Source organism: Heterodontus francisci, chromosome 1 (assembly GCF_036365525.1).
Source record: "Heterodontus francisci isolate sHetFra1 chromosome 1, sHetFra1.hap1, whole genome shotgun sequence".
NCBI classification, from domain to species: domain Eukaryota; kingdom Metazoa; phylum Chordata; class Chondrichthyes; order Heterodontiformes; family Heterodontidae; genus Heterodontus; species Heterodontus francisci.
Window position 1 is genome coordinate 267,099,398 of NC_090371.1, and position 25,408 is coordinate 267,124,805.

Below are 25,408 nucleotides of genomic sequence, written 5' to 3' on the forward strand. Positions count from 1 at the left end.
GATAATCTGCTTTACTAATACTGGTTGAAGTATAAATAATGGGCAGAACACATCGTTTGGTTGCCTGAGATTCTAGAGTCCCTAGAGTTTAATTGCCTCATTTTGGATGTCCTATGTCATGTTGATTCGGAGGTAAATATTGGTCAGGACACTAGGTCAAACTCCCCTGATCTTCACTGAATAGTGACCTACCGCAGCCTCTCGGGGAGGGTTAAGATTTTGCGCTTTACATTTAATCAGCATGCACATCTTCATTTTGAGTTTGATCATCAGTCATAAATTTTTCAGTAAGCATTATAAATCATTACACTCAAGCAAACTGGATACTGTGACCTACAAGCAAATAGATACAGGGTGAAGTTGGTCTTTGTCAGTAGTGAGAATCAGGCACATAGCCGGCAGAATTTTCATCCTGAGGTGGAGGCAGGCTTGAAGGCAGGCTTGCCAGCAATTTCTCGCACCAGCTGACGTGCCAGTCTGCCGGTGTGTTCTCCCCTCCAGCTTATTTTCAAGGAGGCAGCTTCTGAGGGCCAGTTAAAGTAAGCCAATTAAGCCAATTGTTGACACTCTTCTCACGCTGTCTGGATTTTCCAGGCGGCAGACGGGCCCCCCAATGTGTCTGGAGCCCGTGGATGGAATGGTGGAGGCCTCCTGATGGCAGGCTGGGGATGGGGGACCCAGAGGCACATCCTGCAAAGCAGTCCAGCATGGATCCTCTGGGCTGCGAGGGCTGCAGCTGTAGCCTCAGGACATGCTGTGGAAGGGTTCCTCCTCTGCAATGATGGTCTGGTAGCTGTGGCCACAGTATATTTTGTATTATTTACAAGTCTAGTCTTCAGAGGGGCTCTTCCATATAGAGGCACCCTCCCGGTCTCCCACCTACATCGGCAGTGCCCACTTGCCCCCAGGGGCTGCTGGCCGCCCAGAGCCTCGGTAATCCAATTGGCTCCAGCTGCGGAGCCTGCCTACCATCCTTAATTGGACGGGGCTCCTCTTAACTGGCCGCCTCCTCGAAAATCACCTCCAGGGTCCTGCCATGGCCACCTCCGTGCTCCCAACCTGGAATTCAGACCAGTGTCGGGATTGGGACCCTGGAACTAAAAAATTCAGCCCAGCAAATCCATCACCTTTTTTATACCAAACTCGATTTTCTTTTCCAGTGACATAAAAAAAAAAATGGGCTCAGACAAAATTTTTACCCTCCTCTTCGTTCAAATGTCACTTGTGACGGGATTTTTCCAACACGTGTAATTTAATTATTAAGTGGTCAGAATGCAGGTAGGAAATACAGCAGCCTATTTGCGCACAGCAAGGACCCACAAACAGCAATCTGTTGATGGCCACACAATCTGTTTTAGTGATGTTGGTTGAGAGTTAAATATTGGTCAGGACAATGATCTTCAGGGTAAGTGGAGGAGAGTTTAATTGACCTGAGAGTTTAATTGTCTCATTTCCGTTGTGGCCTGTCCATGATTGTATGTTTTGGTAACTTGAAATTGATGCACAGCAACTTTGGAAAATATCAAAATAATAAAATAAATATAGCATTATAATGACTTGCCTTCCAACATTTTGATGGTAGATGATTAGTGCTCAAAATTTTCCTTCCTATCTGAAAGTACAAACCTGTATGGAGAATGTGTTAGGCTGTGGAAAATGCAACCTCTCCTGTGCACATACACGCACTCGTGTAGGTTTCTCTCGTAGAATTTTGTACATGCGAATCAGGATTGAGGCATGAATTATTAATCTGTTAATATCAATAATGCATACATAGTAAAAGGAGAAAGTGAAGATTGAGGGCTGAAAAGGCAAGAACAGGCTAAGAAGACAATTTAATAACTAGGGAGTGGAATCGTTGGTTCTGAAACAATTAAATGTTTAAGATTTTTTGATGTAAAAGTATTGATACCTAATTGGGGGGGGGAGGGGAATATGAAATTTGAAACACTATTTCAGAAATTAAAGGAGCATTGCTTTCATGACAGAGTGTTGAACAAGATGGACCCATGAGGCCACTTGAGCACTGAGCACAGACAGTGGAGCCAATTTCCCTAACGTACCAGAGCTCAGTTAAGGAGAGGGTTTGCTATTGTTTGTTGCGCTCTGCAAAAGCTGAGCATAATTACCCAGCCAGCTATCAATAGGTAGGAAAATGAATTTTCTAGATGATAATAGACTAGGGTCTCGCTAGTTCATCTCCTACCAGCCTGATAGTTGCATGTTGCAAAAAGTAGGCATGGAACAATTCAGATGCAGGATAAGGCAGACTTTCACAGTACATTTAGTTAGATGTTCAGTCAGATTTATTAAACTTTTTCAAATGTAGTTATATGTTTCTGGGCCCTGTTTTAACTCCTAACCACCAGAAATTCCATACAGTGACCTCTAATTCCAACCCTGGCCTCAGCTGTTTCCTCAGCCTGAATCTGAAAGAGGGCATCCTCAGTGTCCTATTCGACCTTGAGTTGGGTTTCCATCCACCAACAAATCCATGCATTTTCACCTTATCCCACCCTACCGCTGAAGATCAAAGTATGGCCCAGACTCTCTCCTCTCCTGCTCCTGGTCTGCTGTGTACCGCATTCTCTCTGTTCCTCCTTTGGTAGTAGGGCCTGCAGCTATCATTGGACTTGCACTTTGGAATTCCTCCAGGAGAGCCTCCTTTCATCACATCTCAGTTCCTTCCTCAAATTCTTCTCCTAGCTCTTCTTTGATCATTCCCCGGTTGAAGTGCTCTGCAATGTCTTGCTATGTTAAAGGTGTTTAATCGGTGCAGATAGTCACCACTGTTTATGTCACCTATGGCCTGGTAGTTGTCCATTTTGGTGAGGTTTTGGTACTGCTTGTGCGGAGTTTGCAAGTTCTCCCTGTGACCGTGTGGGTTTCCGTCGGGTGCTCCGGTTTCCTCCCACAGCCAAAGACTTGCAGGTTAATAGGTAAATTGGCCATTATAAATTACCCCTAGTGTAGGTAGGTGGTAGGGAATATGGGATTGTTGCAGGATTAGTATAAATGGGTGGTTGTTGGTCGGCACAGACTCGGTGGGCCGAAGGGCCTGTTTCAGTGCTGTATCTCTAAATAAATGAGGAAAAAGTGAAAGCGTCCTTTAAAAATGACTGCAAAGGATATCTGTAGCCAAATCCACTAATACAAAATTCAGATGATTGCATTTCAGTGGTTTTGTTCCGAAGATTTTCACGCAATTCCAGCCAAGTGCACAAGTCACGCTGTCAGTGCAACAAAAGAAATGTCAATAATATCATAAAATCATCAAAAATATATTACGTCTCTCAGCATTTCAAAGCACTTGACATACAATGAAATGCATTTAAAATGCAGTGACTGTTATGTAAGCAAATATAGTGCCCATTTTGCACATAACAAGATTCCAAAAATAGCAGTGATGTGAATGGCCAATTGATCTTTGTCTTGGTGGAAACATTGGAGCCGACAGTCCCCCATTTTGATGTCTCTTCAATGGAACAGCACCTCTGACAGTGCAGCATTCACTCTGTACTGGACTGAAATGGAGTCCAAATCGACAAAGTTCTGCCTTAGAGGCAAAAGTGCTACTGTGCCATGCTTTTAACTATGTGAAAGCCTTCTGCATAGTTACAGAGGTTTCACCTATGCATGAATCACCTGAAGGGAAAAGAAATTGCAGAGCTATGGGGAAAGGGTGGTGGAGAGGCACTAACTGAGCTGGTCTTGAAACAAGCCAGCAGAGACATGATGGGACAATGACCTCCTTCTGTGCTGTAACCACTCTATGATTATATGAGTTAGTACATGAGCACAAATTGCTGAGAGCTTTGCACGATTCAGAAGGTCACTTGTATGGTACTCTGCTTGTATCTCAAGAAATATTTAGGCTACGTTGATAACAGATAGACATCGAGAATGGAACTGCAATTTTATTTCTTTCCACTGTCAAAATAAAGAGAGCAAAATTTAATTACAAAATTCACTCATTTACCAAAAGAACAATGGGCTGAATTTTAGCGGCGCGGTGCACTTTGAAGTCGGCGGCCTTCAGAAGCGGAAGCGCCGCCGCTGAGCCCCCACGATATTTTGCGTGGGGTCTCATTTAAATGGAGGGTGCGGAGCGGCCGCCCCCAATGACACAGAGGGGGGCGGCCACTCCGCCCCCAGCAATGGCGTCCGGTGCCACCGGGCAGACGCTGGCGCCATTTTTAAAGGGCTTCAAATCTTTAAAGTCATATTATCGTGCATTTTCATTTAAGAAGTAATTAAAAGCTGGAGGCCCTTTCCCAACCCCCCTCCCCAATATTTTTTTATTGACATACATGTGGAAAATTTACTTTATTATCAACCTGAACCTTCCCCCGAACTTCGTCACATTTGCCCTTCAACCCCTTCCCACCATCCCCACAGCCAATAAAAACTGTTTTTCCTGCTCCCTGCCCCTCTCGACCTGAAAATTAAACGCCTCCCCCCTTCCCACCAGTGTCTCGCCTTGAATCCCCAAACGGGGATCGGAAGGCACGGGACTTCCGGCCACAGGCCGGAATATTGCTGTGGGACAGCTGCCCAATCTAGGTAAGTTGTTTACCATTTATTTGCATTCATTACAAGATGCAAATGAAGGCCCTGCCCCTGTCTGGTGGGGGGACTGCACCGAGGCCTCACCACCGCTGGTAAAATGCGGCAGGGTCTTCTCGGCGTTGGGGGGTCATGGCAGGCCGTTCCCGCTAGTATTTTACGGGCTCCCACCACCGCCACAACCCCCGGCGTCGAGGGGCTGGTAAAATTCAGCCCTATATATAGTGAGCATGTACTCTGGCTTCAGCACACCTCTTTATCTTTTTATTTAATTTCAAATCTCCCCACGGCCTTACCCCCCTCCCTAACTCTGTAATCTCCTACAACCCTCCAAGATATATGTGCTCCTCCAATTCTGGCCTCTTGAGCATCCGCAATTTTAATCAATTTAAGCTGAAGGGTCACTGACCCGAAACGTTAACTCTGCTTCTCTTTCCACAGATGCTGCCAGACCTGCTGAGTGGTTCCAGCATTTCTTGTTTTTATTCCCAATTTTAATCACTCTACTATTGCTCGCTGTGCCTTCAGCTGCCAAGGTCCTAAGTTCTGAAATTCCCTCCCTAGACCTCTCTGCTTCTCTTCCCTACGTTAAGACGCTCCATAAAACCTACCTCTTTGAGCACACTTTTTAGTCATCTGCCCTAATATTTCCTTATGTGTCTTGGTGTCAAATTTTGTTTGAATTTGCTCCTGTGAAGGAAGTGCTTCGTAGCATTTTACTACCTTAAAGGTGCTATATAAATGCAAGTTATTATTGTCGTTCCCTTCCCTTCCTGCAATACATGAAGAAAATAAATTCCTCACATCTTTTCCTCTGGAATCCAGCGCTGGATCAGAATTACTTATTAGTTTAGATTCACTTTGCATCTGGTGTGACTAGTTCACACTATTTTTAAAGGAAATTGGAAGGGAATTTCGCAAGGTGTTGTTAGTTCATTTACAAGGGACAAAAAAATCCATACACAATGTTCATGCACAAAGATGTGGGAAATTGCAACCAATACAAACATATATTAAAGTGATTACACGCATGGTAAAATTAATTTTGTAGATGTGAAACATATTCTCCCATGAGTTCAGAGGGAAAACACAGCCCAACTGCCATATTGCTAAAACTATTGCTTGTCTTCGTTAGGTATCTTCAAAGTATAAGTACCTGAGCAGCCTCTGCAGTGCAATGTTTCACCACATGGTAAGCTCACATTCTGATAATTACTTCGTGGGAAGTTAGTTAACTGCAGTTCAGAACCTGTAGGAAAAAAGCAGAAAAAAAAATTGTGTCTTGTTTGGAGTTATATGCTCAATCCAATGATGGTTATCAGATCTATTTATCAGTGTTGATTTCAGGTGAGGATGCCTATCAAGGTTTATTCTGTATCCCATGGATGCCAGTTTTCTACTGTCTTGCTGAGCTATAACCCAATGTAACACGATAAATGGAGATATTGGGCTGGCTTTTACCTTAGGCAGATGGGACTTCGCCATTTTATGGGTCCCCGGGCTTTAATTGTCCTGAGGTAGGACATCCACCTGCTTGAGGGGGGAGGTCCTGCCTCAGTGAGCTGCCAGCCAGTCGGCGGGACTGCAGCCCAGCTGATGCCATGGAGCCAGGAGTTCGGGTAAGTTGGGCTTGCCTCGCCAGTGGGGTAATCGGTCGTGCCGGTGGGGCAAGGGTAGTCATTTGGGGGGGGGGGGGGTTGCGTTTTGGGTCTCGGGAGTGGGTTGGGAGGCGGGGGCGGCCCTCAGGCACGGGGAAAGGCCGGCAGCTATCACTGGATAGCCTTTCATGTCCCCAGCATGCCTGCTTGCCGCGGGTAAAATACCTGTGGAGGCAGGCGAGGGCAGTTAGGTGGCCACTTAAGGGCATTGAATGGCCTTGGGCGGGCGGGCGGGCTGTTTTCCCCCCCCCCACCGCCCGACCGCCATAAAGTTAGCCGGAGGTGGGAGCAGAGCGGGAAGGCCTCCCGGAGCCTCCCACTCAATTTCACGTTGCCCTCACGCCACCATCCGACCCGCTGGGGTGGCTGGGGTATCTATCTCTCGTCTATTCAGCATCTGCATAAAAGGTTTTATATATATATATACTAAAATTTTCTATCCAGTGTAATGTGGTATGCTGAAAAACAGAATTGTATTAAATGGGATTTGTTGAGCTATCTGTATTTATCAGTGTGATTAATGTGCTGGGAATGTCTCTAGCAGATGTATCTAAATGTGAAGCTTAAAAAGGGTCAGAACAAAAATAAGCACTCAAACCCTTATATAATCCTTACAGGTTCTGCTGAAACAATTATTGAGAGTGAAACTTTGCATTAACATCATTACAATTAATTTGATATTGTGTTTACTTCCTTTTTGTAGGAAGAGGAGACCTCACCAAACAAATACAGAGACTTAAAGAACTCGTTGACCCACTTGCGGTCTCAGCTGCAGGTGAAAAAATGTTGAATCTCAGTAACTATGCATTTTACCAGTCAGAATGCAAATTTGCCTTGCACTCCTGAATCCTTGTGTTGGAAAATGAATAGAATTACACCTCTAACTGTAATGAATTTCTCCATATACAGTTACCTGAAAATATACATGCAGACCCTTGCCAGAACTTTCAGAGAATTAAAAATGGCATTTTACCGACTTTTATTTTCTTGTGAAAGTACGAAATAAAACTTGAAGTCTTGATATTCCACAGTTGTAGAATCTGAGCTTTTCATCTCTCTGTTGGGATAAACTCCTGCCACCGGAAAGTACCTTTGGCCCCAGTTGGTTTTATGGCCTCAGGTTCTTTTAAATAATTTTCCAACACTCCACAGCCTATGTCATGGATAAGGGAGACAAATTGGCTGAGACACTTATTTCTTCCAGAGGGAGCTGAGGCAGAGCATAGGAGCCCAGCAACTGAAATGGCTCTGAGATTATAAAGATAGTTGGAGGCAGTCGTGCATCCATGTGGCGGGGAGAAGTATAGCATTGCCAGTCACCTCCGTGCAGCAGATTAAAGATCCCAGTATTTAAATCTTTCAAGTTTGTTACTATAGTCTGTGCAATCGATAACTCTCATTGTAAAACTCAGAAAGCTTGCACACTGTTGTTTTTGCACAAGCATTCACAATGGGTGACATGCATCTTTATAAATTCTTTGTCTGTCTTATCAACTGTATGTTACTTTTCCAGTAGCACACTGCACCACTGCTATAGATCAGATTAATCTGTACTTTCCCAGTGTTAAAGAGTTTCTCTTTAGTTCCAAATAACAATCGGGACGTTAGACTCTTCTCTGGAGAGCTGGAGCTCTACCAGCAAAATTTCTAGAACTGTTGGATTGAAAACAAATTCTAATTTAGTATCAGTCATTTCTTTGTGTATTCTAAATCCCTGAAGTGCATCAAAATTAAAATGCTACACCCTCTCACTACTACGCTGATAATGCTGAGCACCATGGATAAAGACGTCTCCCTGGCATCCAGCTTTGCTATAGTGAAAATACTAGACAATACAATGAATGGCTTATTTCCATCATTTGAATATCATTACAAAATGCCGTATTGGGTGTACTGGCAAAAAATGAAAACGATGTAAAAATGGAACAGGATACCATAAATAACATTCCTGACTCATTTACTTCCCCTTCCTCATCTAGTTCAGCTGAAAAACTGAGAAGGAAGGATGCAAAATCCCTGCTTTTTAGATTAACAAGAATTTCTACTTAGGAATTTTTTGCCATAAAATAAAGCAAAATTAATTTATTATTGATGAATATGATGGACCTGATTAGAAATCCCCCTTCAATGTCACACACCATCCTGACTTGGACATATATCGCACTCCTTCATCATCAGTGGGTCAAAATCCTGGAATTCCCTAGCTAACAGCACCACGGGGCCACACAAACTGCAGCCGTTCAAGAAGGCTGAACACCATTGGCTCAAGCGCAACTTAGGTTAGACAATAAATACTGACCTTGCTAGAGATGTTCACATCCAAGAATGATTAAAGAATGAATTTTTAAAATAATCTATTGGACAGTTGAAACTGGTTAGAGAAAATAAACTGAGTGATATGATTGCTGCTACAAAAAAGATTTGTATCTTTTATAGGAAGATTGGCGGTTCTGGTGCTGCTTTTTTGTGGGGGTCCTCATTCCTGATTAGTAGCTTTCCTGTTCTGTATTTGAGTGAATCAGTTAATAGTGGTTATTTGACTCAATCAGAGAAGTATGAACTTGATTTTATTTTGGTGCAGACAGGTTTAATCTGCCGCTCTCAAATTTAACAAAGGTAATTTTCACCTTCATTGTTGGGCAGTTAACTGATCACCCACTTGATCTTCATTTCTAATGGAAATAAAAATTGGACAGTTTCTATAATGGGCCAGTGATCTACTCTGCCAGTTTACTGCCCAATGATGAAGGTGAAAACTACCTTTAATGTGTGACAAGGATATAAGCCAAATTTTAATAGGTAAGTGTTCATTTTTAAGACCAGCCAAACATGGAAGCCATCTTTTTGAAGTCTTTTTTTTATGTTGTAGTAGGATTGGGTGTTGCTGGAAAGACCAGCATTTGTTGCCCATCCTTAAACAGTCTTGACAATGAAGTGTCTTGCTAGGCCTTTTCAGAGGGTAGTTAAGAGTCAACCACATTGCTGTGGGTCTGGAGTCAAATGTAGGTCAGACCAGGTAAGGGTGGCAGATTTCCTTCCCTAAATGACATGAGTGAACCAGATGGGTTATTATGACAATAAATGATAGTTTCACAGCACCATTACTGAGACTAGCTTTCAACTCCAGATTTTTACTAATTGATTAAATTTATTAATTAATTGAATTTGGTCCAGTAGCATACACTAACTTAAAATATTTTGGTTCTAATCAGAATGGAGACATTTTGTTTCGGGAAGAGCTATTGCAGGACAAGTGGGCAGCTGTGCTGGATTCAGCTCGGAACAAGAACACTCAGACTCCCTCCATTGGACAGTGTGTTCAAGAGGCCATGATTATTGCAAGTAGGGCATTGAATACAATATTACATCCTGCAGTCAACCTCATTACTCCTATAATCAGTGCCTGTCATATTGTTAATGATAAGAATGTGTTTTACTGTAAAATAATGGTCAGTCCTTTAATTGTTGTAGACCAGTAAACTCATTTCAGACCTTGCTAAAATTCTATTGAGAGAGCTTTCTGTTTTGTTAAGGTAGCTGAAGCATTTGTTTAATCTTTCAATATTACAAACTGTACCACATAAACCTTTTCAAAGTCTCTTTATTATGAATGCAATTCTTTTTTAATGTTAAAAAACAAATCTTCCAATATGTTCAACATTTTCCTCAGTATATCTGTGTTTCAAGTTTTGGGTGGGCACTAGATTGTCTGTTGGATCATCAATCTCTTTTGTGAATGGACCTTGCATCCCCTACAGTCAAGTTTCCCTTTACTGCCAAATTTATAGTCATGCAAAAACATGACCCAGGGGTCATAACAATGAAACATCTTTGTGTGTGTGACCTGGATACTATAGTATCGCACGTACTCTCTCACATATGTTTCCACCACCCAGAAGATGAATGTTGTAGTGAGACAAGCCTATTTGTAAACCAGTAACCTGTTCTTTTGTTGTACGTAATGTATGATTGAATAGCTTACAGTGAATTTCACAGTGTTTTATAACTCTCCTTATAACACACACAGCAGGCCATACTGTTCCTGTTAGTACTTTACTGACTATAACAAATCTTTGAGACTAGTCACGCCAAATGTAGGAAGGGAGTTCTCTTCCTCTGTGTCCAACGTCCACTTCAGATTTCTACAGATCGAGATGAGTCCTAACTGGACAGAAAAGCGAAGACTTGACCTCTGAACCATTCCCAGTTCTCTCTGTTGCCAATTAAATCTGCTGCTGCTTAGCCTTGTTAGCTGTGGACGTCTGAGACCTGCCTCTCGCATTCCTGCTGGTCTCACAGGTTAATATGTTTGAATGTTTATGAAGATTTTTTTTTAACTAACCCTCATTGTCTGAAGGAGATGTGATATGAAAGAAAAACAACTCGACTGGATTGGATTTGCATTCTTAGAATGCATATGTTTTATGGATTTCATTTCTCATCAGCTAAATTTAACTCAACAACAATATTTTTATATAATTCAGACTTCCTCTGAAGTCAATTGATCAAAAACATCCCAAAATGTGACAATCTCTTACTAGTTTGGGAAAAAGAATGAAACACAATATAATATGCTAAAGCTAACAAAAGTTTTAATAAATCTCTGTGTGCTTTTCAACAGAACTCGCTTCTGAATGTATCTGCGGTTATCCGAAACTGCCTGAGGCTGTAAAGGAAGGGCGTATTATACCACTGCTAGAAGCAAACACTTGTATATTGGCAGATGTAATGCAGGTTCTTAGGACTGGAGATGTGGAGAAGGTGCGGAGCTCCTCATGAAGAATTGCATCTAAATGTAGCTGAATAATTAGCGCTTATTGTATCATTTTTAATTAATTTATTTATATATATAAAACTGTACTGTATTCAACATGATGGCATTAGTTTTCATTCCAAATCAAGTTACAGTTGCTGCAATGGAAAATGAAATAATTCACAATGGTATCCTGGGTGGTGTTTGATCTTTTGAGGTTGAGGCTAATGCATACAGCTGGAAAGAGCTTTGCTCTGTAACTAACTATGCTATCTGAAGCTGACCTGGGGGTGCGTGAGGCTGAACTAGGTGAAGAAAAGTGGAAAATTGGTTGTCTAGCACTAACATATTTCACCTTAATGTCTACAACATTTACTAAAACATTTTAAATGTATTAAATAAAATACAACAAAATTCTTATTTTCTCCCATTAATAGAAAATAAAGAACGCCAAACAGTATATAAGTGTCAAAGAAATTGGCAGGAAAAATTATTACACAGGCTCCCTTTATTAATAGACGACATCTATACAATTTAACATATTTGGTAATTTTCCATTGTAATTAGTCAATGTGATTCTTCAATCTGGTATTTAGATTTCTGTCTATTTATCAGATTGACAGCTGCCATTTTTTGCTTTAAATATCTAAGAAAATGAAAGACAATAGATAGTGAAATGATGTTTTCTGTCCTGCCCTGAGAGACTGTTTTAAGGTTCGTAATTAAAAAGAGAAATTTGGCTGCGATTCATCCGTGCACTGCCAAAAGCGAGCACGCCCGAATTTCTAGGTCCGTGTCTTCAATGAACTGTTTATATAGTTTTGAAAACAAGTGAATTTGAAGAATGATGTTTTCTACTCATTTTTTTTCACACTAATTTGCTGTGGTATTTATCCAATAAAACATTTGGTGTTGGCACATGAAAATATGTTGAAAAGCATGGAAATTGATTGAGATTTTTCTTGGATTGAAAAAGTTATTGAATTCATGTGACAATAATTTGACCTTTTTTTTCTGAAATCCTGATACCCAAGCTAGTCTTTTGAAGCAGCTGCTGATTCTCAGCTGGAATTCAGACAACTTGCTGAGATTCTAATTTTGTTTCTCCAATCCTGCTCTGAAGCTGCTCTTTTAAATCTATATACCATTTAGCTCAGCTATCCAGTTTTGATTACTGAATAATATAATGTCAGCAAACTTTGAAAAGAGCAATGTATAACACTCCCTCTTTTGGATCCTTCTCCCCCCCCCCCCCCCCCCCCCCCACCCACGACTTTCCTTTTAAGATTTAACTTCTGGCTCGGCTCTACAGAGGAACAATTGGATTTCCCATTGTCCCTTTTCCCCCCTCCCCCCACCCCCAGCCTCCAGTCCCCAATCGATGAGCTGCCGGTTGGCACTGGTTGAGAGCATTGGCAGTTAGCCAAGCCAATTTAAATGAGGGTAACTATGAAAATGATCTGGGCCTCTTGTTAATCCACGTTGGCCAAGGGGTGCAATCATCATGGGTAATTTTGACAGTAGTGTAAAACAAATGATATTGGATTGGCCGCCTGCTCCTGATTTTCATTCCCTTTGAACCGGAAGGAGTATATTGTTCCTAAATCATTTCTTTTACACTATCGCCTGCAACTAAAATGACCCCCATCTGTCCACTGCCTGCTTGTTGTGTACTGCAACTGAAAATCAGTTCTTAATTATTTTAATGCTTATATGCCAAAATTATTATAAAAAGAGAATACGCTTAAACAAGTGCAAAGGCATTTAAAGTAAAAAAAAAATGAAATTTCTTGCTCATCAGTTGCCTTGTAGAAATTTTGTGAATATTCACTTGGATCTCGTTATTGTGCTGTGTAATTACAATTACTGTTGCATTTAAATCCAGCTCTGTATTTAATTTATTTATGTGCACAGAGCAGTACATAATTTGTCATAATCTTAACCTCAGGTCAGAGCAGTTCTTCAGAGCCCTGAAGCACAAAAGGAACTGGCCATGTTGTTGGACCCTGAAGTAGGACAATTGGCGAGTTATGAACTATCACCATCCGTGGCTGAAAAACAAGAGATAAATAAGACTGCCAAAGAGATCAGGAAATGCGGAGATGACCGAATTATTGCCAAGGAAGTATCCAGCGATGCTGTCATTCCTGTGGATACCATTACTAATGAGTCACAACTTGACCAATTAGAGTCTGTGAATCAGAAAGTCACCAATGCAATGTCAAGGTGCCTGTCTGTACACAAGAATGTAGACTGCACTGACAGTGACACAGAGATTTGTACACTACCAAAGACACATTTTAGCATGAAAAGAGAACCTGCTAGCACAGACATAAAGACATTGACTGAAACTATTGCAAGCCTCGAGGCTGAAATACAGCAACTTCAGACAGAGAAGGCAGAAGTAGGTCAACATTTGCAGTGCAGGAACAACCAGTTACTTAAGGCAGCTGAAGGGAAACTTAAATTAGAGGATGAATTGCGTGTTGCAAATAGTGAAGTGAGCCATTTATCTCAGAAACTTGAGGCAATAACGAAAGAAAAGATACTGGAAAAAGAATCAATGAAAAATAACTTGAGGAAAGAAAATGAGGTTTTGGAGAAGCGAAATAAAGAGCTGCTAAATGGGATTGCAAAACTAGAATCCAACCAAAAAGAGCTGGAGGCAGACTTTAAAGAGAAAAATGAGGAATATTTACAGAGAATGTCTGAACTGAAAGACGAGAAGAGTAAGCTGGAAGACACAATTAGCTGTATGCAGAAAGAAAGTGCACAGAAATTAATGGAGTGTCAACACACTGTTGAAACGTTGAACACACAAAATGAGGAACTGAAGAAAAGACTAACAGAGTTGGAATCCAGGGATAAAACTCTTGCTAACACAGTGACAGGATTGAAAGAAAAAATAGCAAAGTTGATTAAAGAAAAGGAATGTCTGCTAAACAAAGTTAACGAACTGGAGAATGAGAAGATGCATATAATTCACCAAACTGTGCATCAGTTAACAAGAGAGAATGAACATCTTTTCGAACAAGTCAGGAAATTGGAACGTGAAGTGGAGAAGTACCTTACTGAGAGCAGTGCAGCACAAGATAAAATAAATCATTTAGAAAATGAAAACACCAACTTGATGAATTTCAAAGAAAATCTAATCGAAGAGCTGAAAGCCCAGGGAGCTGTTGAAATACCTAGCAAGCAAGACGAATTAAAGGAAATTCGAAAGCAGCAAAGTGATAATTTATTAGAAGAAGATACTTTCAGAAAAGAAGACAGGAAGATGATGATCAAAGCTGAAAAAATGTGCGAAGTGAAACAAAACCCAAATCTGATGGAACTAAACGTTGAATTTAATGATGTATCAGCAGAGTTATCTACAGTGAAACACACTGGAGGATCTAGTGATTACCAAAACTTGGGGTCCAAAACAAATGAAGAAGACAAGAAATGTCTTCTCAAAGAAACTGGGACTTTTGTGGAAACCTGCTTAGAAGAAAATGCAATGGTAAACGATGTGGCTTTTGATGTCATTAATTACTCTGACAAAATTAAGTTGTTGGAAAATACTGTTAAGGGAAGGGGAATGTGGGGAGGTGGGAAATGAGATAATTACAAAAATCTAATACAACATTTCTTTTGAAAGATCACTTACTGCTTTTGCAGTTGCCATTACTATATCAGTATGTTTTTCAGGCATCCATTATTTAAAATTTTCCATAATTTTATAGGAATGTATAAAATATAAAAAGCTGATTTGATGATTGGTCAAAAAACAGTCTTGCCATCATAAATTAGCATATGTCATTAATTGCTCAACCCATGTTCTCTTAAAGAGGAAGGATGACTCCTTGAGAAAGCTAAAGTTGGATTATGATATTCTACAAAAAAAACTGTCAGATGCTGAGCAGCAGTCTGCAACTGGAGACTTAAAATTAAAACATGAAGAGCAGCTGAAGGAGTGCCCTGCTAAGAAACCTGTGACTGAGGTAATTAAATATTGTTGTCAGTCTTCCATCACTTTCTTGGGGCTGGATTTTAAGCAGCCCTCGACATCAGGTTCCGTGGCGGTGGGGGTGCGGGGGGGAGAAGATGGCTCCGGATGAGGCTTGCCACAGACCTCAGCGCTGTCAGGATCTGGCCCGATCCTCCTGGTGGTGGCGAGGCACTAACGGCCCCCCTGCCGCTTGGCGACGGGACCACGATCACCATATTCAAATTAGTAAAATGAATGTATTTACATGTACTTACCTCGGATCTTGAGGGCCCACCGCGATCTTCGGTGTGGTGGTCGGCACCCTGCGCCTTCAGATCCCCGTCCGAGGAAATGAGGCGCAACACTGGTGAGGAGGGGGGAGGAGGTAGTTTTATCGATGGGGGGAGTGGGTTTAATTACACATCATGGAGGTAGGGGATGTTGGGAAGGGTTGTACTTTAAACTTTGTGCAGTTTGGTGGGGGGAAGGTCAGATGTTAAAGGTAAGTGTTTTGGGGGGGGGGGGGCGGAAGGACATATAGTTAATGTAATTGTTATGGGGTGGGTGGGAGAGGGGCAAAATAAATGTATTTAATTTTATTGAATATGTCTTTAAATATTTAAATAAGCTGGCATGGCTGACTGCCTTTAAAAATAGCATTAGCACCTGCGCACAGGCAGCTGGCGCCATTGCCGGGGACGGACAGCTCCCCCACCCCCCTCCTCCACATGATTGGGGGTGAGGGGGAAGGCGGGCTGCCTCGGCTATTTAAATGAACTGCCACGCTTCAGATTGCGGTGGCTTTTTGGCGTGGGGCCCGCCAACCTCGGCGGCGAGCTCTTAAAATCCAGTCCTTGATCTATTAAACTTTGTAAAACAATTCTGTTAAATATCAGATGCCGCAGTTGACTTTGGAAAGCAATACTTCACTTGAGAAATTACTTGAGAAAACAGAAATGGAGCTGAAGTCTAAACAAGAAGAACTGGACAAGACAAAAGCTAAGGTATATCTGTGCCATTTTATCAGTTTGCTCAGTCTATTGATAAGACGACTACAATTGGACATTCTGTGTAGAGGGTTTTATCATCTCCTGCTATTGCACTCAGATAATTACTTACTGCCATTTGTTTCTAGCTTCAGCATTTTTAAAAAATAATTGTCTGTCCATCTCTCAGCTAAACTCCTTTTAAGTATTTTTTGCTGTTACCTTAACATGAAGTAACAAGTTATTCTTTCCATTTGTATCAACAAATCAGGCTAGCTCATGAAGCAAATCAGTTCCCTCAAGGCTGTCTTGATTCTGATTTCTATATTTGAGAAAGGCATTTGCTATCTTGTGTTTATTGCAAAGGTGACCATACCTCATTTGGGTTTCTTTTTTTGTCTGCTAAGAGGTCGGAAATCATGTTTTTTTTTAAAATGGGGAAACTGTTGTGATTTTATAACTATAGGGTTACCTTTTATCCCCTCCTTTTCTGAAGCTGCTGACTCACACATGTATGGGCACTGGCCATTTTGTCTTAAAATAAATGCCTTCTCCATTCGCAAATGCACTGTCTCTTGGATCACGCTAGATTATAGTTCCATGACTGCCAACAACCATCCAATACTTCACCCAAGTCACTTCTTCATGGTCCATTCTGCTGGTCAGCCTCCAATCTACTACCCTTCATAAACTTAAACTTCTACTGCCTGTATCCTAACTCACACCAAGTCCCATTCACCCATTGTCCCTGTGGTCGCTGACCTACATTGACCCTGTCCAACAATACCCCGATTTTAAAATTCACATCTTAGTGTTCAAATCCCTTCATGCCATCATTCCTCCCTACCTTTGTAACCTTCTTCAACTCTACAACCCTCTGAGAATTCCATGTCCCTCCAACTCTGGCCTTGTGCATTGCTCAGTTCCTTTGCCATTGGGAACCATGCCTTCAGCTTTTTAGGCCCTAATCTCTAGAATTCCCTCTCTGAGACTCTCCACACCTCTCTCCTCTTTTGAAGATGCTCCTTAAAACCTAACTCTTTGAGCAAGCTCTTGGTCATCTGTCCAAATGCCTGCTTCTTTAGCTCAGAGTCAATTTTTACGCTTGTGTGAAGTGCCTTGGGATGTTTTACTACAGTAAAGTTGCTATATAAATGCAAGGTTTTGCTTTTGTATATGTGAACCTATGCAGTAAGTATTGGCAAGGTCTTCAACTGTGGGGGGCATCACAGCTGAGTCCAGTCTTATCAACATAACTGGGGTCCTTAGTTGCTTCTCCCCCCTTCCCAGTTTAACAATTGTACCACTTAATTTAGTACAGACTAAGGATCAAACCTGGGACTTCTTGGCCCAGTAACACGAGGCAGTGTATTTATCAGCTGAAACATTGGTTGAGATGAGGGTTGGAAGTGGTTCAGTGGCCATTCTCCATGGGTGGTTCTGTACAGCCAAGTGCTGGCAGGATCATAGTCCATCCCAATGCCATCCTGACCTGATCCGCTGAATATGAACTTTCCAGATGTTCTTACTGGACAATGATCAGAAGGGAGAAGTCTGTAGTTATTTGCTTTCCAGCTCCTCAGCCCAAGTACATAGATTGACAATAGTGAAAAATAGAATATAAAAATGGAAATGTATGAATGAAGTAATTATGATTCACATTCCATGCCTCCTTGACTCCAGGCTCAGAAGTGGTACAGAGCAGTGGGCTTTGCAGAATCTAAGTACGAGACAGTCCAAGAGGACCTAACGCAGGCTTTTGCTGAGATGGAAAGGCTCAGCAAAACTGCCAGAGAGCAAGGAAGGCTAAAAGAGAATTTTAGCAGCCCCTCGACATCAGGGGTAGTGGCAAGGGGGCCTGTAAAATACTTGTGGGAGCAGCCCACCACGATCCCCGATGCCGAGAAGGCCCCACTGCATTTTATTGGTGGCGGCAAGGCCTCGGTGTGGCCCCCCGGCCTTCATTTAAATATTAAAATTAAATAAAAGCAAATGCTAATTAACATACCTGGTCCCGGCAGCCGTCCCACACCAATTTTACGGCCACCGGCTGCAACTCGCGCACCTTCAGACCTCCATACGGAGTTCCAAGGCGAGACACTAGTGGGGAGGGGGGAGGAGTGAAATTATCAGGGCGGGGGGGAGCAGGGAAACCTTTCCTATTGGTTGTGGGGATGGTGGGCAGGGGTTAAAGGGCAAATATGAGAAGGTTGGCGGGGGATGTTCGGGTTGCTAATTAAGTTAATTGTCTAAATTTTTGGCAATACAAAACACATTGTGGGGCGGGAGGGGGGTTGGAAAGGGCCTCCAGCTTTTAATTATTTTTAAAATGCAAATGAACAGTTATATAACTTTAAGACTTTAATTTGCTCCTAAGGGCTTGAAGCCCTTTAAAAATGGTGCCGACGCCTGCGTGGTGGTGTCGGACACCATTGTCGGGGATGGAGCGGCTGCTGCCTCTACGTCATCAGGGGTGACCGCTCCGCCCCCCCCCCCCCCCATTTAAATGAGGCCCCGCGTGAAATATCGCGTGTCAGAAGGCCGCTGACTTCAAAGCGCGCTGCCGGAAAGTGCAGCATGCAAATAACATTTAGCCCACAGTGTTTACAATAAACCTCCAGCTCAGAGGAAATTCCTGGCCTTCAGTTTAAAATATATTGTCACAATTTAATTTGCACAAGTTCCAAACCTTTTTGTGACAATAACTAGTCACTTTGGGCTGGATTTTGTGCAGGAGGCGGGGCTTCTGACGCTAGGCCCAAAAGGCAGTGGGGGCGGGCGGGGATCCCTGCCTCTGCATTTCCACGGCCCCCCCCCCGGAGCAATCCTCCGGTGTTTTTAAATGTAAGTTTCAGGAAGTAGGATCCCCGTCCCTTTAAAGGACAATCAGAGGGACGGCAGCTCAGCAGTATCAGCAGTGCCACCGGGAGCAGTGGCCACTGCCGGTACTGCAGAGGTCTCGGAACCAGGCCCAGCGCTGGAAACGCCGGACAAGAGGTAGGTGAGGTGGGAGTTGGGGTCCAGGGGAGGGAGGTCCATGGGAGGTGAATTGGTTCCCAGTGGGTGTCCTCTGTGGGTCACAAAGTGCCCACGGAGGAGTGACCCCCCCACCCCCCCCCAAATCCCCAACAAGCCCACAGGGAGGGCGCCTCATGTTACAAGGCGTCCTCCCCACATGGCGGAGGACCCCCACCCGCCGCTAGTAAGATCCCAGCAGTGGCGGGAAGAGGCCCCTAATTGGCTGTTAACAGACCACATAAGGGCCTCAATTGGCCTCTTGGCAGGAAGATCGCTGAGAAACAGGCCCTCTGGCCTTCTGTGCACCCCCCGCCATCTGTTGCGATACTCCGTGCCCCCTCACCTCCAATCCTGCCTCCAGAGGGGTCCATGAAATCCTGCCTTTTGAGTGGGACTGTGGGATATTTTGAGCCATCGACATCTTGTTACAGTCAATGTTACTCCCTGTTCAGCTGAAAGGAGCTTTGATTCAAGCAGGTTGACTCAAGATTAGGCTGCTTTCCCAACCTGCTCTTTGTAACATCTCTTTACCATGCACTGCTGCTGACTAAAAGTCTCCCGTCTGAGGCAGCTCAAGTTGGAGGGAGTGATAGAACTCAAACTGATCGAAAGTGAAACCGTCACTGGTGGTCCATCACTGCTGTTTGAGAAACAAAATTGTATAATAGAGGTCTTTTTTTAATGAATTATTTTCTCACCTATTTTCTCTTTGAAGATTCTTCCATTCCTACTTTTCAAAGTTCTACTGCTGATAGCCACCCTGCCGTACCTCATTCAAGTGGCCATTACCATGGGTGAGCCTGGTCAGCCTGGGTGAAGGGTCATTACAGCCCAGTTCTATGGTCACTAAGTGTGCACACGTGCACTTCAAACAGAAGTTGCTGGATAGTGATGAGAAATGGAAATGCCAGCTGATTTTCCCTTTCCCAGCCAGAGGCATCGAGGTGAACAGTAGACCTCTACCCCTGCTGGGATCAGCTGAATCAGTATAAACTAAGGGTTAAATGCAGAGCGATGAGGCCCAACACACTTGCCGTCTCAGCAGCTTATTTGCTGAGTGGATTGGAGCTTTGTAACCAAATTGTGTCTTTTTTTTTAACATTTGCACTATGAAAAAGAGGCAAACACCTTCTTAGAAAAAAAAAGCATTTGCCAAGCAGATCAGGCTTCATTTACAAATGTCTTTAATCTTCCACTGCAGTTAATACTCACTCACAGTGACACAACTCCCTGCAGATCTTTCCTGCTGTTCGCCCTGTGTATATACCAACCACTGTAGCAATAGTGCCCTCTGCTGTGAATCAGTTCAGTAGCCTCTGTGCAATTTTATTTCAGTATGTTTGTCATGAGTGAATACTAATTATCCATCTCATACACCAGTGAAAATCCAGAAGACCAAATTGGGTTAACTCTTTGAGTGCTGATCATGGTTGGTGTCCTACGATCTACGAAAGATGATGGACATGCAGCAAACAATCCATTTAGATGGGGTGTCTTCTTTGCTGTACCTTTGCTGATGGCTGTGAAGGCCAATCCTTGAGAGGCAGGTTCTGCCACAAGTGCTGCACCTGAAGCTGCCTAGTGACGCTGTGAGTTGTTTTTGACGTTGGCGCCTGTTGCCAAGGTGCTGTAGCAACTGGTCATCGTGGTAGTGCTCACCAGTCCACGGGATGTGTCGTTATTTCCCTCTTTCACCAGTTAGTGACTCTCAGGTGTGATAGTCAACATTTACGGTCTTCATGTCTCGCTTGTAAGCATCCTTACAGCAGAGCTTTGGGCTCCCACTGGTCGTCAGGCCCCAGCTCCCTCACCAAACAGAAGGTCCTTGGGTATGTGACCGTCTTCCATCCTGCAGACGTGTCCGATCCATCAAAGCCGCCTCTGTTTGATTAGTGCCAACACACCTGGGAGCTGTGCCTTTGACAGGACTGTCTTATTTGTGATTTTGTCCTGTCAGGATATACCCATAGTGCACTGCAGACAGCGCAGATGGAAATTATTGAGCTTCTTTTCCTGGTAGCTGTAAATTGCCCATGTTTCACAGCCATACAGTAAGATACTGAGAACGCAGACCTTATAAACCATCAGCTTGGTCCTAAGGGTCAGCTTGGTGTTATCCCATGCGTATTTTGCCAGTTGGCCAAAGGTGGCAGCTGCTTTCCCTATGTGTGTATCAAGCCCTGCATCAAGGGACAGGTTGTCTGTTGCCATGGACCCAAGGAAGCAAAATATTTATTTGTTATTTAATGATCAGGAGCAGAGATGCAACACCTTGTCCCATGACCACAGTTTTCCTGACACTTATAGTCAAGGAGAAGTTGTTACAGGCATGGGAGAGACCATCCGTGAATCCTTGAGTGCTGATCATACTCAGCACCGTTTTCTTACTGAGAATATGGGCAGCTTTCTTACTTAGAGCCACAGCTGACACCAATGCTGGTGGTTTGTTTGATATTTGATGATCCCGGTGAATTAATATTGTCTGACACTAAATGCTCAAGAATGGTAGATTTTAATCCATACAGTATAAAGTTCACTTTGATTAATGATGTAGTTTTATTTACTGTTCTTTTTGATGTCTTTGTTTAGCAATTTACCAGCTATCATTTCTTGCTCAACATGCTCCCTCTGTAATAAAATCCAGTTATACAGCCTAAATGGCATGCGCTGGTGTTCCCTAATATAAGAGACTGTAGAGTGCAAGCCAAATAATTAGCAACAATTCACACATAATTGAAAATGCATTTACATCATGGTTATATTAATGTGACTTTAATTGAGCCACATTCCAGTTATGACCTCTTCCAGCAGAGGGTGCTACAAGATCTTTTAATCGTACCCAAGAATGTACCGAATGTGCTCCTTCCTCAGTGAGTCAAATATATGTCTGTTTCTGTGTATATGTGTATATAAACTTTAAAGTATTCCGCTTTGGAGTTACTTTCCAGGTCAAGATTTTCAAAGGGAAATCGTTTGTCACTGCAATTGGAGCTCTCTGTTCAGACATCAAATCACAAACCTTTTGGGTTTGAAGAAACCCCAATTTAATCTGTAACTCTTGCAGGTGGTGTAGATACACCCACAGTGCTGTTAGGCAGGGAGTTCCAGGTTTTTGACCTAGAATTCTTATTACCTGTAAAAAAAAAAAAATTGAACACCTAATTGTTGTGCTGTCTTCTGACAGAACGATCTAACAAAATCTATAAGCAAAAAAGCAGACTGTAGTCTGATAAATGCCATGGGCTACAGCAGCATGTTCTCACATTGAATTTTCAGCTTAAAAAAATCAGACAGCCCTTGAAAGCAGGCTGCAAGAGTTACAGATTAAATTGGTGTTCCTTCAAACCCCAAAGGTTTTGCAATACACGTTCCTGTGATCTGGTGTCGGAAGAGAGAGCGCCAGTTGCAGTCTTTTCTTAAAGGAAGATGTAACATTAAGGAGTAAGTAGTGTGAAACACATGTTCTGATCCATGAATGTACTGCACATCCTGTACTTTGTTTTTTCTTCTTGGAAGAACTGTGTTAAACTAATTACAGTTGAACACCTGTAGAAACAAGACATATTTCTATTCTGCTTCTGATTAAAAGGACTGAAGAGCATGGGCTGAAAAGACACCAACCAAGTTAACATGTACTGTCCCTCCAATCATGAAATAATACCTTGAATTGTGCCAGTTGTAGACAGAGCTCACAAAAAGACCTTTTGAGGACGAAGATCAGAGGTCATCGCCATTTTTAACCCCCTTTGGCAACAAACCAAAACCTAGTCGTGGAGTGACATGTAGATCTCCTTCACAACTACCAAGCCTCTCCTTTGAAAATCATTATGTTTCTCCTTGGTGCCAACTGTGGCTCAGTGGTAGAACACCTGCATATGAGTCAGAAGGTTGTCCCAATCCAGACACTTGAGCATAAAATTCAAGCTGATACTCCAGTGCAGCACTGAGGGAGTGCTGCATTGTTGGAAGTGCTGTCTTTCAAATGAGATATTAAAACAAGACCATGACTGACCTCTCAGATGAATATAAAAGATCCCAGGGCACGATTCAAAGAAGAGCAAGGGAATTCTCCCAGGGTCAATATTTATCTCTTAACCAACACTACTAAAGCAAATTAACTGGCCGGTATCACATTGTTGTTTGTGGGAGCTTGCTGTGCAGAAATTTACTGTTGTGTTTCCTACATCACAGCGGTTCAGAACTTCTTCATTGTCTGTAAAGTGTTTTGGGACTGAGGTTGTGAAAGGTGCTACATAAACCCAAATCCTTCTTCATACATTGAAACCACCAACATCTTTTAAATCATTCTGTACATTTCCCATTCATGGCAGAAACATTTCACTGACAATCTGACAACTTTCCTAATGTTTAAGGTCACGGTGACTCCCCCTTGGTGTCTACTCATGCATCCTTTAATCTTAGCCTCCTGGTTCTCCCAGAGTGGTAAGTGGCTCTGAGGTGGCTGGCCTGATGAGTAACAGCAAGACCCTTGGGGAGTCATAGAGTTTTACAGCACAGAAACAGGCCCTTCGGCCCAACGCGCCCGTGCCGACCATCAAGCACCCAAACAATCTAATTCCATGTTCCAGCACTTGGCCCATAGCCTTGTATGTTATGGCGTTTCAAGTGCTCATCTAAATACTTCTTAAATGTTGTGAGGTTTCCTGCCTCTACCACCCCTTCAGTTAGTGTGTTCCAGATTCCAAACACCCTCTGGGTGAAAAAACTTTTCCTCAACTCCCCTCTAAACCTCCTGCCCCTTACCTTCAATCTAGGCCCCCTGGTTATTGCCCCCTCCGCGAAGGGAAAAAGTTCCTTCCTATCTATCCTTTCAATGCCCCTCATAATTTTGTATACCTCAATCAGGTCCCCTCCTCAGCCTTCTCCACTCCAAGAAAACAACCCCAGCCTATCCAGTCTCTCTTCATAACCGAAATGTTCCAGCCCAGGCAACATCCTGGTGAATATCCTCTGCACCCTCTCCAGTGCAATCATATCCTTCTTATAGTGTGGTGACCAGAACTGTACACAGTACTCCAGCTGTGGCCTAACCAGCGTTTTATACAGCTCCATCATAACTTCCCGGCTCTTATATTCTATGACTCTGCTAATAAAGGCAAGTATCCCCTATACCTTACTAACCACCTTATCTACCTGTGCTGCTGCCTTCAGTGATCTATGGACAAGGAGCCCAAGTCCCTCTGACCCTCTGTACTCCCTAGGGTCCTACCATCCATTGTATATTTCATTGTCTTGTTAGTCCTCCCAAAGTGCATCACCTCACAATTCTCAGGATTAAACTCCATCTGCCACTGCTCAGCCCATCTTACCAGCCCATCTATATCGTCCTGTAAGCTGAGGCTTTCCTCTTCACTATTTATGACACCACCAATTTTTGTATCGTCTGCGAACATACTGATCATACCTCCTATATTCACATGTAAATCATTAATGTACACTACAAACAGTAAGAGCCACAGCACCGATCCCTGCGGTACCCCACTGGTCACAGGCTTCCATTCGCTAAAACAACCCCTGACCATCATCCTCTGCCTCCTGCCACTAAGCCAATTTTGAATCCAATTTGCCAAATTACCTGAGATCCCATGGGCTTTTACCTTCTTAACTAATCTCCCATGCGGTACCCTATCAAAAGCCTTACTGAAGTCCATGTAGACTACATCAACTGCTTTACCCTCATCTACACATCTAGTTACCTCCTCGAAAAATTCAATCAAATTTGTTAGACACGATCTCCCCCTGACAAAGCCATGCTGACTATCCCTGATTAATCCCTGCCTCTCCAAGTGGAGATTAATCCTGTTCCTCAGAATTTTTTCCAATAGTTTCCCTACTACTGATGTTAGACTCACCGGCCTGTAATTATCCCTGCTACCCTTCTTGAATAATGGTACCACATTCGCTGTCCTCCAGTCCTCTGGTACCTCTCCTGTGGCCAGAGAATATTTGAAAATTTGTGTCAGAGCCCCTGCTATCTCCTCCCTTGCCTGACATAGCAGCCTGGGATACATCTCATCTGGACCTGGAGCTTTATCCATCTTTAAGCCCGCTAATACTTTCTCCTTTTCAATGCTAATTTGGTCAAGTATATCACAGTCCCCTTCCCTGATCACTACACCTACATCGTCCCTCTCCATAGTGAACACAGATGAAAAGTAATCATTCAAAACCTCACCTATGTCCTCCGGCTCCTCACATAGATTGCCTCTTTGATCCCTAATGGGCCCCACTTTTTCCCTGGTTATCCTCTTTCACTTAACATACTTATAAAATGCCTTAGGATTTTCCTTTTTCTTGTCTGCCAGTGTTTTTTCATGTCCCCACTTCACTCTCCTAATTACTTTTTTAAGTACTCCCCTACACTTCCTATACTCCTCTATGGCCTCTGCTGTTTTCAGCGCTTTGAATCTGCCATCAGCCTCCTTTTTTTTTTTTT

General features: G+C 42.9%; 1 protein-coding gene across 6 annotated transcripts in view; it reads left to right on the forward strand.

Moving 5' to 3' along the window:
• The window catches only part of LOC137376173 (putative leucine-rich repeat-containing protein DDB_G0290503), a 156,902-nt gene that overhangs the window by 39,698 nt on the left and 91,796 nt on the right, over positions 1 to 25,408 (forward strand). For 5 of the 6 annotated variants that reach the window (XM_068044234.1, XM_068044261.1, XM_068044252.1 and 2 more), the window contains exons 6-12: positions 5,702 to 5,758; positions 6,928 to 6,999; positions 9,437 to 9,566; positions 10,846 to 10,985; positions 12,926 to 14,479; positions 14,808 to 14,960; positions 15,844 to 15,951. In XM_068044234.1, coding sequence (XP_067900335.1) covers positions 5,702 to 5,758; positions 6,928 to 6,999; positions 9,437 to 9,566; positions 10,846 to 10,985; positions 12,926 to 14,479; positions 14,808 to 14,960; positions 15,844 to 15,951 — 2,214 coding nt within the window. The remainder of the gene's footprint in view (positions 1 to 5,701; positions 5,759 to 6,927; positions 7,000 to 9,436; positions 9,567 to 10,845; positions 10,986 to 12,925; positions 14,480 to 14,807; positions 14,961 to 15,843; positions 15,952 to 25,408) is intronic. The other variant, XM_068044244.1, reaches the window with a different exon arrangement.